The sequence below is a fragment of the Hyla sarda genome, chromosome 3, assembly GCF_029499605.1.
Source record: "Hyla sarda isolate aHylSar1 chromosome 3, aHylSar1.hap1, whole genome shotgun sequence".
NCBI classification, from domain to species: Eukaryota; Metazoa; Chordata; class Amphibia; order Anura; family Hylidae; genus Hyla; species Hyla sarda.
The window spans coordinates 413,054,666-413,069,779 of record NC_079191.1 but is presented as its reverse complement, the minus strand read 5'-3'; the positions used below and the strand labels follow the sequence as shown (position 1 = coordinate 413,069,779).

The 15,114-nt window shown below is 42.9% G+C and overlaps 1 protein-coding gene across 11 annotated transcripts in view; it reads left to right on the top strand.

The window, feature by feature from the left end:
• KCNH1 (potassium voltage-gated channel subfamily H member 1) overlaps positions 1–15,114 on the top strand; it is a 436,746-nt gene that overhangs the window by 293,144 nt on the left and 128,488 nt on the right. For all 11 annotated transcript variants that reach the window (XM_056568221.1, XM_056568217.1, XM_056568220.1 and 8 more), the window contains one exon: positions 12,109–12,361. In XM_056568221.1, coding sequence (XP_056424196.1) covers positions 12,109–12,361 — 253 coding nt within the window. The remainder of the gene's footprint in view (positions 1–12,108; positions 12,362–15,114) is intronic.

The window sequence follows — 15,114 nt, the reverse complement described above, 5'->3', positions numbered from 1 at the left end:
CGTATATGGTTTGAAAAATTATGTCTGGTTGCATCTGTTTTTTAAGAAAAAAATATGTTTTTATCATTTCACTCCATTATAAATGAAGATTCACTTGTCAAAAACCGTATGGTGCAAACTGGATAGAACCGTACGCACATACAGTTCTGTACGGTTCCCATTGACTCCCATGTAAAAAAAAAAAAAAAACGTATATGTTTCAATACGTTTTTTCACACGGACCAAAACCTGTGGTCGGCTACGATTTTGGGTACGGGAAACAACCTGATTCGTCATTTGGCATATGGTTCTCAATGAAGAGTCAATGCATACGCATTTTCAAATTGAAAACGTATACGGGAACTGTATTCCAAAAACGTGGTGTGAATGCTCCCTTAGCGTACCAGCTCTGCTAGATGATAGAATTGAAAAGACGGAGTATTTTTCATACAGTTATCTGTTTAGCCCATGGAAATACTTCTAACCAGGCAAAGCAGGACGAGAAGTGATAGAACACTTGTAATCTTTAGATCACTGGAAACTAGATTTTTATACCTTGAATGACTCAAAGAATATAAATATTGGGGAACATGTATCATTATTTGTGTATGGTAGAAGCAATTTACCCCTTTTGCCAAATTCAAAATTATGCGCAGATGCGCTAAATTTATCAATCAAGCGCAATGAGTTTCATAAATTGCGGGCAAATATAGTAATCTCCTCATACCCCCACTCTTTGAAAAGCATCTTGCTACGTGGAGTCCAAGATGGCTTATATTTGCGTTAAAAATATGGTCATTGCGCAAGATTTCTGCAGGAAAATAAAATGTACGCAGTTAATAAATTCATGTACTAAATATCTCACTCAAAGGTACACCGAAACCTACACATCTGGAGGAAATGCTCCACCAGACTGTGCACAAAAAAAGACGCAAAAAAACAGCTTGCGCAAAAAATTTCCCAAAAATGTTAACACAAAAGAGGGGTAAAATCTTTGATACATGTCCCCCATTGAGCTTGATTGATAAATTTAGCGCTTCTGAGCTTAATTTAGAATTCGGCAAAAGGGGTAAACTGCTTCTACCATACACAAATAATGATACGTCATTGACATTATGAAAAGTAAAAATTTGTCTTTTTTTATTATTTTCAATTTAAACATGTAGAAGTGCACTAGAAAAAATCATTTCCCAAATAAAGTTCTGCTCACAATATTTTGATAACATGCAGTTTTCCTTTGCTTAGAGAACGCAATGTTGTTAAATGGTGTTAAAAGTTGAGACGAGTTCTTTCTTCTCCTCTTATATTTCGTAGCTTACCCCAGTAGGTCAGAATAAACCTTGGGGGGGGTCACAAAAAAACTGTTTTCTTTCTCTCTTTTTTTTTTTTTCAACAATGACTGTTCCTTTGTTCTAACTGGAGTTGACGCATCAGAAAAAAAGGCCCAAAATAAATCACGTTTCTTTATAAGCTGAGAAACGTTACGCAACACTTTGCAAAAAAAAAAAAAAACATAAAACACAAGTGGCGGATTTGCTTTAAGATTAGCAATGCAAAGGGCCACGTCTCAAGACTTGGAGTTCAGCCTTTCTGCATTGGATACGAATGGAAGTTTTACATTTCAAATCTCCTCTCTGATGGGGAGGAATAAATATGTATGAGGGCAAAACCAATGCATCAGAAAACACACAAAAATGATGGCAAAATAGACTACCGTATTTATCGGGGTATACCACGCACCAGCCTATAACACGCACCCTCATTTTACCAAGGATATTTGGGTAAAAAAAGTTTTTTACCCAAATATCCTTGGTAAAATGAGGGTGCGTGTGTGTGCATGCGTATACCCTGATACACCCAAAGGAAAGGCAGGGGGAGAGAGGCCGTCGCTGCCCGCTTCTCTGCCCCTGCCTTTCCTGGGGTCTAGAGCCCTGCTGCCGCCGCTTCTCTCCCACTGGCTATCAGCGCCGCTGCCCATTCTCTCCCCCTGACTATCGGTGCCGGCGCCCCATTGCCGTCGCCGATAGCCAGGGGGAGAGAAGCGGCGCCGGCAATGGCGGCGGTGACGTCATTGCGCCGCGCCGTTCAGCGCATAGCAACGACGCAGGGGATGCACACCGGAGGCCTGAAGCAGCGAGGACCCGACCCCGGCAACAGGTAATTATACAACCGGGGATGGGGGAGGCAACGGGGCAGCGGCGCCTGCAATGGGTGCCGCTGCCCCTTCTCTCCCCCTGTCTGTCGGCGCCGCTGCCCCATTGCCGGCGCTGCTTCTCTCCCCCTTTCTATCGGCGCCGGCAATGGGGCACCAGCACGATAGTCAGGGGGAGAGAACGGGCAGCGGCACCGATAGCCAGGGGGAGAGAAGGGCCGGCAGCAGGGCTCTAGACCCCAGGACAGGCAGGGGCAGAGAAGCCGGCAGCGCTGGCGGTCTCTGCACCTGCAAAGCCGCTGCAGTTCATTCATTTAAAGCGCCCGCTTTAAATCATTGAACTGCAGCAGCTTATCGGCGTATAACACGCAGGTTGACTTTAGGCTAAAAATTTTAGCCTAAAAAGTGCATGTTATATGCCGATAAATACGGTATTTGTAGCTGCACAGGCATGTCCATCCACAATGGCCCTTTATTTACTAAGAGTGTTGTGTAGGTTTCTTTGTGGATTTTAATTCCCTATAATTTATTTTCCACGGTATTTACTAAGGTTTCCCTACATTTTCCACTTTCCCTACATTTTGCTTTTTTTACACATACTCTGATCTGTCGGGTTTTCCTCAGTTGAAATCCACCACATTTCATGTGAAAACCATAGTAAATATGTTGGGTTTTTGTGAAAATGTCTGGAACATGCCCCTTTTTGGTGACACCTCCCCCTTTCCCCACCAACCACGCCCCTTTTTCAGGTTTTTTTTTAGCCAATAAAGGCCCTTATTTACTAAGAGTGTTGTGTAGGTTTCTTTGTGGGTTTTACTTCCCCACAATTTATTTTCCACAGTATTTACTAAGGTTTCCCTACATTTAGCTTTTTTTACACATGTTCTTATCTGTCGGGTTTTCCTCAGTTGAAATCCACCACATTTCCTATGGAAATCTTAGTAAATATGTTGAAGAATCTGTAGAGAAAAGGAAAGAAAGGACCGACGGACGGCGCCTCGTGTATTTACCCTCAATAGATCGGGTGGTGGGTGGGGGGGCAACCCCACGGGGCTTATAGATGGCCGCTCACCTTGAGATCTATGCAAAAAAGCATATCACCCACGATATAATCTGGGTACTGTAGTGCGAGTCGCTGCTATGCCGATGGGTTGCAGGAGGAAACAAGTCATCCTGGAAGTCAATATTAGAAGTAGAGCAGGAAAAAACCCTCAGGTATGGCGCTGCAGACTCTTGTAGACAGATGAGTCAGATGCCAAAGGTAATAGGAAAGTCCTCAGCAGGACATTTTATTAAAAAACAATAAAATGGACAAGATTACGCGTTTCGGGAGGATCCTTCCCTTCCTCAGATCAGGAACTCAGACATGTAAAAATGTCGGGAAAACGCCCCTTTTTGGTGACCACGCCCCTTTTCCTAATGGCCATGCCCCCTTTTCTGGTTTTCTTAATAGTAAAATGGAGAGGGTTTATTTCAATTCTGGTGAAAATGTTGGTGCAAATTCTGGCGCAGACAGAATTTGTGGTGCAAATTCTGGTGCAATGCGCCAGAATCTGGTGCACAACCCGACAAAACATGTCGGGTTTGCAATAGTAAATGAGGGCCAATAATGTCAGACCAAAATGGGCTTAGTGGGATTCTGAAAAGGGATAACCTAATGTTCAGAAAACAAAATGATGTACTGTAATTCCCCATCAAAGGATGGTGGTAGAACCATTTGTCTATATCCTATAGCAGTGGTCTTCAACCTGTGGACCTCCAGATGTTGCAAAACTACAACTCCCAGCATGCACGGACAGCCAACGGCTGTCCGGCATGCTGGGAGTTGTAGTTTTGCAACATCTGGAGGTCCGCAGGTTGAAGACCACAGTACGGCTTATCTCTATGTCTGTGTGGGGAATTTGGAGGTATATCAGAAATACAAAGCTATAAAAAATTTGCACCACAAAAAGTTTTTATTTTTTTGGGTTAATCTAGTGCAGCATAGGCTTCTAATTACAGAACAGTATAGAGGTTCTTGTGTATGCCTTGAGCTTACCTTTTCTAGCTGATATGGCAGGCATGAGATTCAGACACGTTTGGGATTCAGGGCATAACGGGATTTGTCATTCTGCCTACATTTCTCATGAACCCTCTGGGTTTGCAAAGAGAGGGGATGGTTCGATCCCTAATGAGGCCAACCTAATCCCCTGCAGAAACCAAAATCCTAAATGGCCGGGGCGGCATGTCAAACATTTGGATCGGCAGGGGTCTGAGTATTCAGACCTGCACTGATCAGGAGAATGAGTCGGCAGAAGTCCACACTCAGCGTGTTGTCTTCCGCCTTCGTGTCACATGATCGAGACAAAATCGCAATGTAAGTCTATGAGTGTGTCTCGATCAATTCTGCCGGCTTGTTCTCCTAATCAGTGGAGGTCTAAACACTCAGACCTCCCCTGATCGAAACTTTTGACATGTTGCTACTTTTTTTTTTTTTTTTTTAAATCAACTGGTGCCAGAAAGTTAAACAGATTTGTAAATTACTTCTATTAAAAAAATCGTATTCCTTCCAGTACTTATTAGCTGCTAAATACTACTGAGGAAATTCTTTTCTTTTTGGAACACAGTGCTCTCTGCTGACATCACGATCACAGTGCTCTCTGCTGACATCTCTGTCCATTTTAGGAACTGTCCAGAGCAGCATATGTTTTCTATGGGGATTTCCCCCTGCTCTACACAGTTCCTAAAAAGGAAAGAGTGTGAAGAAGAGACAAAAAGGTTGGGGCGCTCTCTCTTGGATGATGGCGGCGTGATGAGTTGGTCGAAAACCACTACACCCTGGGTGGTGTGATGTCCCGCCACCACAGCACACCAGAGGCTCCAGGACGCCGTAATTATTCATTTTATGGACCTGAGGAAGGCACATGCTAGTGCCAAAACGCGTTGTCCGTTTGTTCTAAACCATAATAAACTGTCCTGTGCTTTATTGGCGTTCCGCATCCATTTTATTTCAGCAGTAGCGCTCGTCCAGTACCCCCTTTTTTCACTCTCCTCTTCCTGGTCATAAAAAGGAAAGAGATGTCAGCAGAGAGCTCTGTGTTCCAAAAAGAAAATAATTTCCTCTGTAGTATTCAGCAGCTAATAAGTACTGGATGGATTAAGATTTTTTAATAAAAGTAATTTACAAATCTTCTTATTCAAAGTAATTTTTTTTTGAGAAATATTGCCATGAGGATAAAGTCATCTGACCTACAATAAAAATTTAATATGCTTAGTGCTAAGAAATCTATCCCCTATCCGCAGGTCCCAGTGGTCGGGCCACATCTTTAACTGCATTTTAGCAGTCCCTCCTGCAATTTACAAAAATCGTGGTTCAAAATGACACGTTTTTTATGATGATTTGCCCAATTGCGGTAATATAGCATGATTTGGAGTACAATATGGCAAAAACATTAAAAATTTTGCAAAAGCAATGTGTGAACACAGCCTCAGGGGAGGTGTACATCTATCTACTCTATATATTGTGATCCCACAGAGAAGTGGCCCTCCCGATGTTGCAAAACTGCTACTTCCAACATGCCCAGACAGCCAATGGCTGTCCAGTCATGCTGGGAGTTGTAGTTTTGCAACATCTGGAGTTCCACAGTTTGGAGACCTCTGCCATAGAGAGAGCAGATGAATCTGGGAGCTGGTATACGGTGTCCATTTTAGGATATCGTCAGTCATCAGCCGCAACTCAGTCAGGCGTCAAGCGAAATGCCGTCCCACCTCCTCCCTCACACCAATCTCCGTAAATCATCAGCCACAACTCCTTCATCAAAAACTGTAATCCCAGTCATCCCTCTGCCGTATAGCAGAGCCGAAACTGTGCAACTGGCACAACATTTGCTACAGAGCCTGTATAGCAGAGCTGACACTGTACAGCATGTACTACAAAGCTCTGCTATACGCGGTCTGTTATACATGCTGTGCAGTGTTGGCTCTACTTAACAGGTTCTGCACATGTTGTGAAGTTCGTTCTGCTATACGGGCTCTGCTATGCATGTTTTTTAGTGTCGGCTCTGCTATACTGGTTGTGCTGTTCATGTTATCCAGTGTCGGCTCTGCTATATGGGTTGTGCTATACATGTTATTCAGTGTCCGCTCTGCTATACGGGTTCTGCTATACATGCTTTTTAGTGTCCGCTCTGCTATACAGAGTCTGTAGAACATGTAGTGTCTGTAGTGCATGCGCAAGTTTCCGAGTTTCGTCTCTGCAATACGTGCTGTGCAGTGTCGGCTAATCTGAGGGAGAATCGTCTGAGGAATGACGAAGTTTTGGATGATGGAGTTTTGGATGACAGAGTTTGGGATGAGGGAAGAGGGAGTTGTGGCTGATGACTGATGGAGATTGGTCTGAGGGAGGAGGTGAAACGGTGTTTCCCCTGACACGTGGCGGAGTTGCAGCTGATGACTGACGATGTCCTAAAATGGACACCGTACTGGTAGGGGATTATGTCTTCCTATAGTTCTCAGGAAATCAGACCCAGAACTGACATCCTGTTCAGATACATTAAGCACTGGAAAGTTTGGAGAGTCAGGCTGGTGATCACATGACCAAGTTCCTGTAATGAAATGTATAGATTCAGCAGTGCTGGAATAAAACAGATGCCGGTGTAGGACTAGTGATGGTGAGTGTGTATGATATGGACAAAAAAAAATAATAGCCCGCATTCCTATTATACATAAGATTGGCATGAATTGTTCATATTCAAGTTTATTTAGGGCAGACATTTCTGAACATCACAGACATATATCTCAAGCCTATACAGTAGTATTTCTTCAAAAATTGATGAGTACGGCCAGTGGGTGATGTACGGAGCTTGTGCTTCGCCGCGTCAAATCTTGCCACCAGCCTTCACCCGCAGCAGGTTGTCTCCATTTTTTATTACAAGCTGTGCACATTTGAATAAAGCACTTAATGTATCAAATTGCTGCTTGTTTTGTAAGAATCACGGAGGACGTAGAGAGGTGTACACCGGAGGCTGTCGCTGCCGCCGACTTGAGTAATGAGTTTGCATCTCGGATGGGAAAAAGAACACAAACGTTTCAGTAAATTAACTTCAGGGTTCCTGCTCTTCCTCTCGATGATCGACATTTCAGTTGTTGCTTCAGAGGATCCCGCCTTGTCCACTAATCCAAAGTTATATATTATCTGAAAGGGAAACATGATATCTGGCCCAAGGGAACAGTAGTGTATTGATTAAGCCTTTGATAACCACATTAGTTCCAGCCCATGGGATAACTGCATTACATAGAGTGACTCTGGGAACAGGCCACTCCGCTGGGAGTCTAATGGAAGAGCAATTCACCGGGATGATGGACTCCTCGAAAATGAAATATTGTAAGGAAAAGAAATTGCTGTTGATTTTCCTGCCATTTACCATGAGATATTTAAATAACTGGATATGTAAATTTAAATTCCATTAAGAAAGAAATAACGGAGCACTCACCACTTCAGTTGCTGTAGACAGGTACCTCTTTATTTTCCATCAAGTACATTAAACAACATGGCTTGAGGGAAGGGAAGGTGGACCAGAAGGAATGTGGGGGGTTCTTAGGTGCTCACACGGGGCGACGACCGTATCGCACTGTTGCGCTTCTTCAGGCCCCTGGCGTGTCACACGCCAGGGGCCCGAAGAAGCGCAACAGCGCGATACGGTCGTCTCCCCATGTGAGCACCTAAGGACCCCCCGCATTCCATCTGGTCCACCTTCCCTTCCCTTCTTTTTGGTCACTGAAGAAAAAGCCCGTGGCTTTGAAACGCGTCTGACCTTGTCTAAAGCACAAAGACATTAGGTGTATATCACTTTAAAGAACCTATCCGCTCAATTACCAACTTGCAACTGCTGGATGCCTGCGGTATCGGGGCCACCATTACGCGCGCACTGCTAGCGCATCATTGGGACACGCACCTGTTGTCGGTTACTCATTCGCAGCCCCGGACGGCAGAGCTCCTGGACACCACTCCTGGACACTACTCCGTTAGGCCGGACGCCTCTCCGTGCCAGCCCAGGACATTCGGAGCCCCTGGAGAGCCACTCACCCCGACCGGAATACAGACAGGCACTGCATCCATCGCGGCTGTTGAGGAGGGTGAGTGGTGCTGTGCACTGTGATACATTCGCTACAATTATACTTACCGATTCAGCTGACTTGCTACTGCATCCAAGACCACAACACTGTTGCAGGACTTAGAATTGATTTACCCCTGATAAGTGTTATTATTGAGTCTCTGCAAGACTATTTGATACTTGTGACACTCCCGGCATCCGCACTATATTTGTGATTTTTAGCATACAGCATTGATGGATTCTATTTCTTCCCAAGGAGACTTGTGATCATTGAAAAGAGACTTTTTATCTTTACAGCGGATATTAATTTAATTTATCGTTTGTATTTTTGTGCTATTTTTTATGAATTTTTTTATTAATATTTTAACATTTTATTGCCTATCACCTGCCAGGGCCCTGCCAGGTGATTGGCTGTATACTATATTGTTCTACATAATAAACACAATTTTATTTTCACTAAAACAATTGGATCCACATTCTATTCACTCATTTTCTTTTTCCATATCCCTAGTGCTTTAGAGGACTGTTTTTTTATATATTTTATATATATATATATATATATATATATATATATATTTTTTTTTTCCTAATTTACAAATCTGTTTAACTTTCTGGCACAAGTTGATTTTGAAAAAGTTGTTTTCCCATGGAGTACCTCTATAAGCGGATCTGCCGACTTTCTTTTTTTTTTTTATTAAATTATTATTCTGCTCCAATGAGGTAGCAGATGAGCAGAAAAAATAATGCATATGTCATCCCTACTTTAGTCCTGATTACAGCTGGGAATTGCATACAGTTGTATCCATCCAGCCTAGACAATGCTCTGTGAGATAAATACATCCGCAGCGATGATGTATCAGTGTTGCAGTGCAGTGTGGATTTTATTAATAAGTTTAAGAGCATTTATTTTTATTCATTATTAATTAATTGTATTTAAATTTGTATTTATTTATTTGATTTATAAGGTGGTTATAAAGTGGTGTGAATATAAAGTATTATTTACATACTTAAGCCTTAGCCAATCATAGCTCATCTCATACTGAACTTCTCTGGGTTGTGTGTAGCAGAGTGAGGGAGGAAGTTCTTCCCTGTATGGCTTCAGATGATGTCACACCTGCTGGGGAACAATATCAAGGAAGAAAACTATAAAATAATAAAAATAAAGGCAAGGGGTGGTTTATCATGATGGGGGGCAGTGACCTGGGAGGATTATAAAAGTTAACAAGATCATGAGAGGTACTCTTTAATGTGTGATTTTTTCATATGCAGACAAAACCTTCCAGCCCCATCCTTGCTATCAGGACCTCATAAGTAAGAATGTATCGCATTACCTTGAGAATTGCGGCAATCTTCACTTGTAAACCACCTTGAGAGTCTCTGTAATTATATATACCGCCGCTCAGAGCCCCCGTGCAACAACGTGCAGGAAAACAAATCATGAAATACGGGCGGCTCATCCCATTATTTGGACTATAAAACCTTAAGAATGGATAGGGCTAATGAAACTGTGCCTGAGAGTAACATTGTATAATCCTAATATAGGTTGTTTATTGCATATTCTCCCTGTCTGAACCCCACGGCTGTGTTTGATGGTGAGAACAAAGTTTTTTCCCAAGTAATGAAAGAACAGCGGCACCTCCTATAACCTTCTGTGTTGCTGCACTGGGCTTCTGCCTGGATAATAATGTACAAGTAAATCTCATTACTGCTATAGAGATTTGTATCTGTGCTGAAATGTGAAGAAATGGCTAATGATTTATTTCTATTTGTGATCCTAAGGAAAAAAAAATAAAAAAAAAAATAAAAAAAAATATATATATATATATAGATAGATAGCAAATTATAATATTGTAGAAACTGTTACTAAAGGAGTTATTGAAGAGTATGAGGGGGGTAGATAGTCCCCGTTCAGGATGCCTATGTAGAAGCTGCTTCCATTCTGGTGAATTCTACTCATGTATGTAGTACAGTGGTCTTTAAACTGTGGACCTCTAGCTGTTTGAAAACTACAAATCACAGCATGCCCGGACAGCCGTTGGCTGTCCAGGCATGCTGGGAGTTGTAGTTTTCCCACAGCGCTAGATGTCGGGGGTCAGCTTCCAGCATTAGATGTTAGCGTTCAGTTTCCAGTGTTAGATGTCAGCGTTCAGCTTCCAGCAATAAATGGCAGCGTTCAACTTCCAGCATTAGATGTCAGTGTTCAGCTTCCAGCATTAGTTGTCAGCATTCAGCTTCCAGCATTAGATGTGAGCGTCAGCTTCCAGCATTAGATGTCAGTGTTCAGCTTCCAGCATTAGATGTCAGTGTTCAGCTTCTAGCATTAGATGTTAGCATTCAGCTTCCAGCATTAGATGTCAGCGTCAGCTTCCAGCATTAGATGTCAGCATCAGTTTCCAGCATTAGATGTCAGCGTTCAGCTTCCAGCATTAGATGTCAGTGGTCAGCCTCCAGCATTAGTTGTCAGTGGTCAGCTTCCAGCATTAGATGTGAGTGTTTAGTTTCCAGTATTAGATGTCAGCATCAGTTTCCAGTATTAGATGTCAGCGGTCAGCTTCCGGCATTAGATGTTAGCCTTCAGCTTCCGGCATTAGATGCCAGCGTTCAGCTTCCGGCATTAGATGTTAGCCTTCAGCTTCCGGCATTAGATGTTAGCGATCAGCTTCCAGCATTAGATGTCAGCGTTCAGCTTCCAGCACTAGATGTCAGCGTCAGCTTCCAGCATTAGATGTCAGGGTTCAACTTCCATCATTAGATGTCAGCGTTCAGCTTCCAGCATTAGATGTCAGCGTTCAGCTTCCAGCATTAGATGTTAGCGTTCAGCTTCCAGCATTAGATGTCAGCGTTCAGCTTCCAGCATTAGATGTCAGCGTTCAGCTTCCAGCATTAGATGTTAGTGTTCAGCTTCCAGCATTAGATGTCAGCGTTCAGCTTTCAGTATTAGATGTCAGCGTCAGCTTCCAGCATTAGATGTTAGCGTTCAGCTTTCAGTATTAGATGTCAGCGTTCAGCTTCCAGCATTAGATGTCAGCATTCAGCTTCCAGCACTAGATGTCAGCGTCAGCTTCCAGCATTAGATGTCAGGGGTCAACTTCCATCATTAGATGTCAGCGTTCAGCTTCCAGCATTAGATGTCAGGGGTCAGCTTCCAGCACTAGATGTCAGCGTTCAGCTTCCAGCATTAGATGTTAGCGTTCAGCTTCCAGCATTAGATGTCAGCGTTCAGCTTCCAGCACTAGATGTCAGCGTTCAGCTTCCAGCATTAGATGTCAGCGTTCAGCTTCCAGCATTAGATGTCAGAGTTCAGCTTCCAGCATTAGATGTTAGCGTTCAGCTTCCAGCATTAGATGTCAGTGTTCAGCTTCCAGCATTAGATGTCAGTGTTCAGCTTCCAGCATTAGATGTCAGTGTTCAGCTTCTAGCATTAGATGTCAGTGTTCAGCTTCCAGCATTAGATGTTAGCGTTCAGCTTCCAGCATTAGATGTCAGTGTTCAGCTTCCAGCATTAGATGTCAGTGTTCAGCTTCTAGCATTAGATGTCAGCGTTCAGCTTCTAGCATTAGATGTCAGCGTTCAGCTTCCAGCATTAGATGTCAGCGTTCAGCTTCCAGCATTAGATGTGAGCGTTCAGCTTCTAGCACTAGATGTCAGCGTCAGCTTCCAGCACTAGATGTTAGCGTTCAGCTTCTGGCATTAGATGTTAGCGTTCAGCTTTTAGTATTAGATGTCAGTGTTCAGCTTCTAGTAATAGATATCAGAGGTCAGAGGTCAGCTAACAGCCCAGAGTCAGACTACAGCACCTCACTTGATCGCAATGCTCTTTGCTGCTAGTGTTAACCCTTCCTCAGTTTGTGCAGCCTGACTATAAATTGCTTTGCTTCCTTGCAGGTTCTTCAGATTTGTCCCAAAGACATGAGAGCAGATATCTGTGTCCACTTGAACCGCAAAGTATTCAAGGAGCACCCCGCATTTCGACTAGCTAGCGATGGCTGCCTGAGGGCTCTTGCCATGGAGTTCCAGACTGTGCACTGTGCTCCGGGGGATTTAATCTACCATGCTGGGGAGAGTATAGACACCCTGTGCTTCGTGGTGTCTGGATCTTTAGAAGTTATCCAAGATGATGAAGTTGTTGCTATTTTGGGTAAGTTGTTTCTTTGTTTATGACAAAAAGGCCTAAAAGGGTCAATTTGGAAAACCCATTCTCATACATCCTATAAGAAAATTCTGAGTTACTAGATGGGGAGAGTGGGGAGTCCTTGCTTAGGATCCATATGCGGGAGGTGCGCACACAGAATTAAAAGGGGTACTCCACTGGAAAACATTTTTTTTAAATCAACTGGTGCCAGAAAGTTAAACAGATTTGTAAATTACTTCTATTTAAAAATCTTAATCCTTCCAGTACTTATCAGCTGCGATATGATCCACATAAAGTTCTTTTCTTTTTGAATTTCCTTTCTGTCTGACCACAGTGCTCTCTGCCGACACCTCTGTCCATGCCAGGAACTGTCCAGAGTAGGAACAAATCCCCATAGCAAACCTATTCTGCTCTAGACAGTTCCTTTACATAGACAAAGGTGTCAGCAGAGAGCACTGTGGTCAGACAAAAAGGAAATTCAAAAAGTAAAGAACTTCCTGTGGAGCATACAGCAGCTGATAAGTACTGGAAGGATTAAGATTTTTTAATAGAAGTAATTTACAAATCTGTTTTACTTTCTGGCACCAGGTGATTAAAAAAAATGTTTTCCAGTGGAGTACCCCTTTAAATAGGAGCTTGAGCCCCTGCTCTTTCAATGCACCTGCCCTATATTGCCCTCACTGACTGGGACTTTCATGGAGTGATGCAGGTCCCATTCAGCTGACATGACTGCTGGAGGTCCCTTACCTCAGGAACCGTGTGTAATGTTTTTACAAACATTTTTTAATTAGAAGTGCCCTTTTTTTTTCCGACTTGAGCCCCTGCCCCCAAAAATGTATGTGCACGTCCTTGTCCGTAACGGTTGGAATAGAGAGCGGAGATCAGGTACAAAGAGCATCTTTTTTACCCAAAAATCCCATTGATGTTGAAGGTCACAGATTATATAATTATTTTTTGTGGCGGGACGCTGCTGGGAAATTGAACGCTTCCACCCAGATTTTCCTACAGCTTATCACTGGGGGTCCCAGAAGGGGAACACTTTATAATCTATTTACAGGTGATACCTTCTTACAAGTAGGGATTATTTAAAGGGTCCAAAAAAAATTACTATTGATGGTATAACCCAGTGTTTCCCAACCAGGGTGCCTCCAGTTGTTGCAAAATTACAACTCCCAGCATGCCCGGACAGCCGAAGGCTGTCCGGGAATGCTGGGAGTTGTAGTTTTGCAACAGCTGGAGACACCCTGATTTGGAAACACTGGTGTATCCTAATTCTAGCCCATTAATATTTTCTAGGTGGAATTCTGACTCCCAACACCCCACTGACTAGCTGAAGTAAAGGACTGTGGCAGTGAACTGTAATACCTGGCTCAGCCACAACCATAAGTATGGCGCTAAAATCACTGAAACCTTTATCCCTCAGGTTAAAGGGGTACTCCCGTGGAAAACTATTTTATTTTTATTTTTTTTTAATCAACTGGTGCCAGAAAGTTAAACAGATCTGTAAATTACTTCTATTAAAAAATCTTAATCCTTCCAGTACCTTTTAGGGGCTGTATACTACAGAGGAAATGCTTAACCTTTTAGATTTCTCTGATGTCATGACCACAGTGCTCTCTGCTGACCTCTGCTGTCCATTTTAGGAACTGTCCAGAGCAGTATATGTTTGCTATGGGGATTTTCTCCTGCTCTGGGCAGTTCCTAAAATGGACAGCAGAGGTCAGCAGAGAGCACTGTGGTCGTGACATCAGAGAAATCTAAAAAGTAAAGCATTTCCTCTGTAGTATACAGCCCCTAAAAAGTACTGGAAGGATTAAGTTTTTTTAATAGACGTAATTTACAAATCTGTTTAACTTTTGTGCACCAGTTGATTTAAAAAAATAAAATAAAAATTTCCGCGGGAGTACCCCTTTTTAGTCTCCTTAGGGTGCGTTCCCACAGGGCGTATACGCAGCGTATTTGACGCTGCGCAAAATGTATGGCAGCAGCGGGAAATACGCTGGGTATCCCTTGCTCACTATACACACAGGGCTTTCCGGCGGCAGCCCTATGTGTGTAGTGAGTTTTGGAGGCGGGGCCGTGTGCCGGCGTGTCTGTGACTACACTACACACATAGGGCTGTCGCCGGAAAGCCCTGTGTGTATAGTGAGCAAGGGATACGCAGCGTATTTCCCGCTGCTGCCATACATTTTGCGCAGTGTCAAATACGTGCCCTGTGGGAACGCACCTTAAAACATCAAAAAGATCTTAAAGCATTTGTAACTTGAAGCTCTCAGTCCCTGACTTACCTTGTGTCATACAGCACGGTTATCTTCGATTAGTACCCACTTTTTTGTTCAACCATGTAAAAGCAAGCCCCATACAGACAGAATTCTTGACACCTTTCGACCTACGTGGTCTTAATCATATGTGATGATTAAGACCGCATAGGTCGAAACACGCCAAGAGGTCTGTCTGTATGTGACTTGCTTTTACATCGATGACCAATAGAAAAGAGGGGACTATTTAAAGAGGACCATGAGGGATCATTTTATTTAAGCTGGATGCAGTTCACACAGATTTATATGCACAGAGGTGTGCTGGGCCTTCTGTTTCATTGTTACCTTGTGTCATATATATATATATATATATATATATATATATGTGTATATATATATATATATATATATATATATATATATATATATATAATACTTCTTTCTTCTTATGTGGCAAAGAGTTTTTTTGTCTATTAAAGGGGTTATTAGGAAAAAACTTTT